The sequence below is a fragment of the Limulus polyphemus genome, unplaced genomic scaffold (genome assembly GCF_000517525.1).
Source record: "Limulus polyphemus unplaced genomic scaffold, Limulus_polyphemus-2.1.2 Scaffold1046, whole genome shotgun sequence".
Classification (NCBI taxonomy): Eukaryota; Metazoa; Arthropoda; class Merostomata; order Xiphosura; family Limulidae; genus Limulus; species Limulus polyphemus.
Window position 1 is genome coordinate 169,512 of NW_013666656.1, and position 652 is coordinate 170,163.

Sequence of the window (652 nt, forward strand, 5' to 3'; positions counted from 1 at the left end):
TGATAATCTGCCAAATTTCATTAACATTTGCTTGCTAATTTAAAAGTTATAGCATTAAAACTATAACAAGCACAAAATAGTTATGAGGTCGATCCCAGGGACTGAGCCTGTGCTGAAAGAGTTAATATGTATCAGAAATGCATTTTGAGGTAAGGAAAATGTAACTTTAAGAAAGAAATCGTATATTCAAGTTAGTGGATAATTAAAAATGACTAAAAGATAAAAAGAAGATTGGACTCGGAAAATTATTCAGTCATATATTTTATTTTGCTTTCTTTCTAATTCTTCACATTCTTTACTTAACCAGAATATTTGAATGTATACAACTGGATTGATATTTTAACAACGATTATAATAAATTGTATAGCTTTACATTTTTCTACTATTTTATTAACTGTTTTACTTTTAATAGATGTTTCAGACACCTATCTAACAATAGCATCTACTTTACTTCAACTTGCAACAACTGATGCTACAGATTTAGAGAGGTAAGGATACTAAAGACCTAAAGAAAGCATGTATGTATGGTTGAAGATATGTTTTGTAATTCTTTGAAAATTTGTTTCAACTGTATGGAAGTTTTCTTCAGCTGTCCCTAACCTTGTTGTGTGTGTGTGTGTGTGTGTGTGTGTGTGTGTATATATATATATAC

The 652-nt window shown here is 29.3% G+C and overlaps 1 protein-coding gene across 5 annotated transcripts in view; it reads left to right on the top strand.

Moving 5' to 3' along the window:
* The window catches only part of LOC106461860 (sorting nexin-6-like), a 38,378-nt gene that overhangs the window by 24,195 nt on the left and 13,531 nt on the right, over nt 1-652 (top strand). For all 5 annotated transcript variants that reach the window (XM_022388937.1, XM_013921721.2, XM_013921724.2 and 2 more), the window contains one exon: nt 413-488. In XM_022388937.1, the coding sequence (XP_022244645.1) occupies nt 413-488 (76 nt within the window). The remainder of the gene's footprint in view (nt 1-412; nt 489-652) is intronic.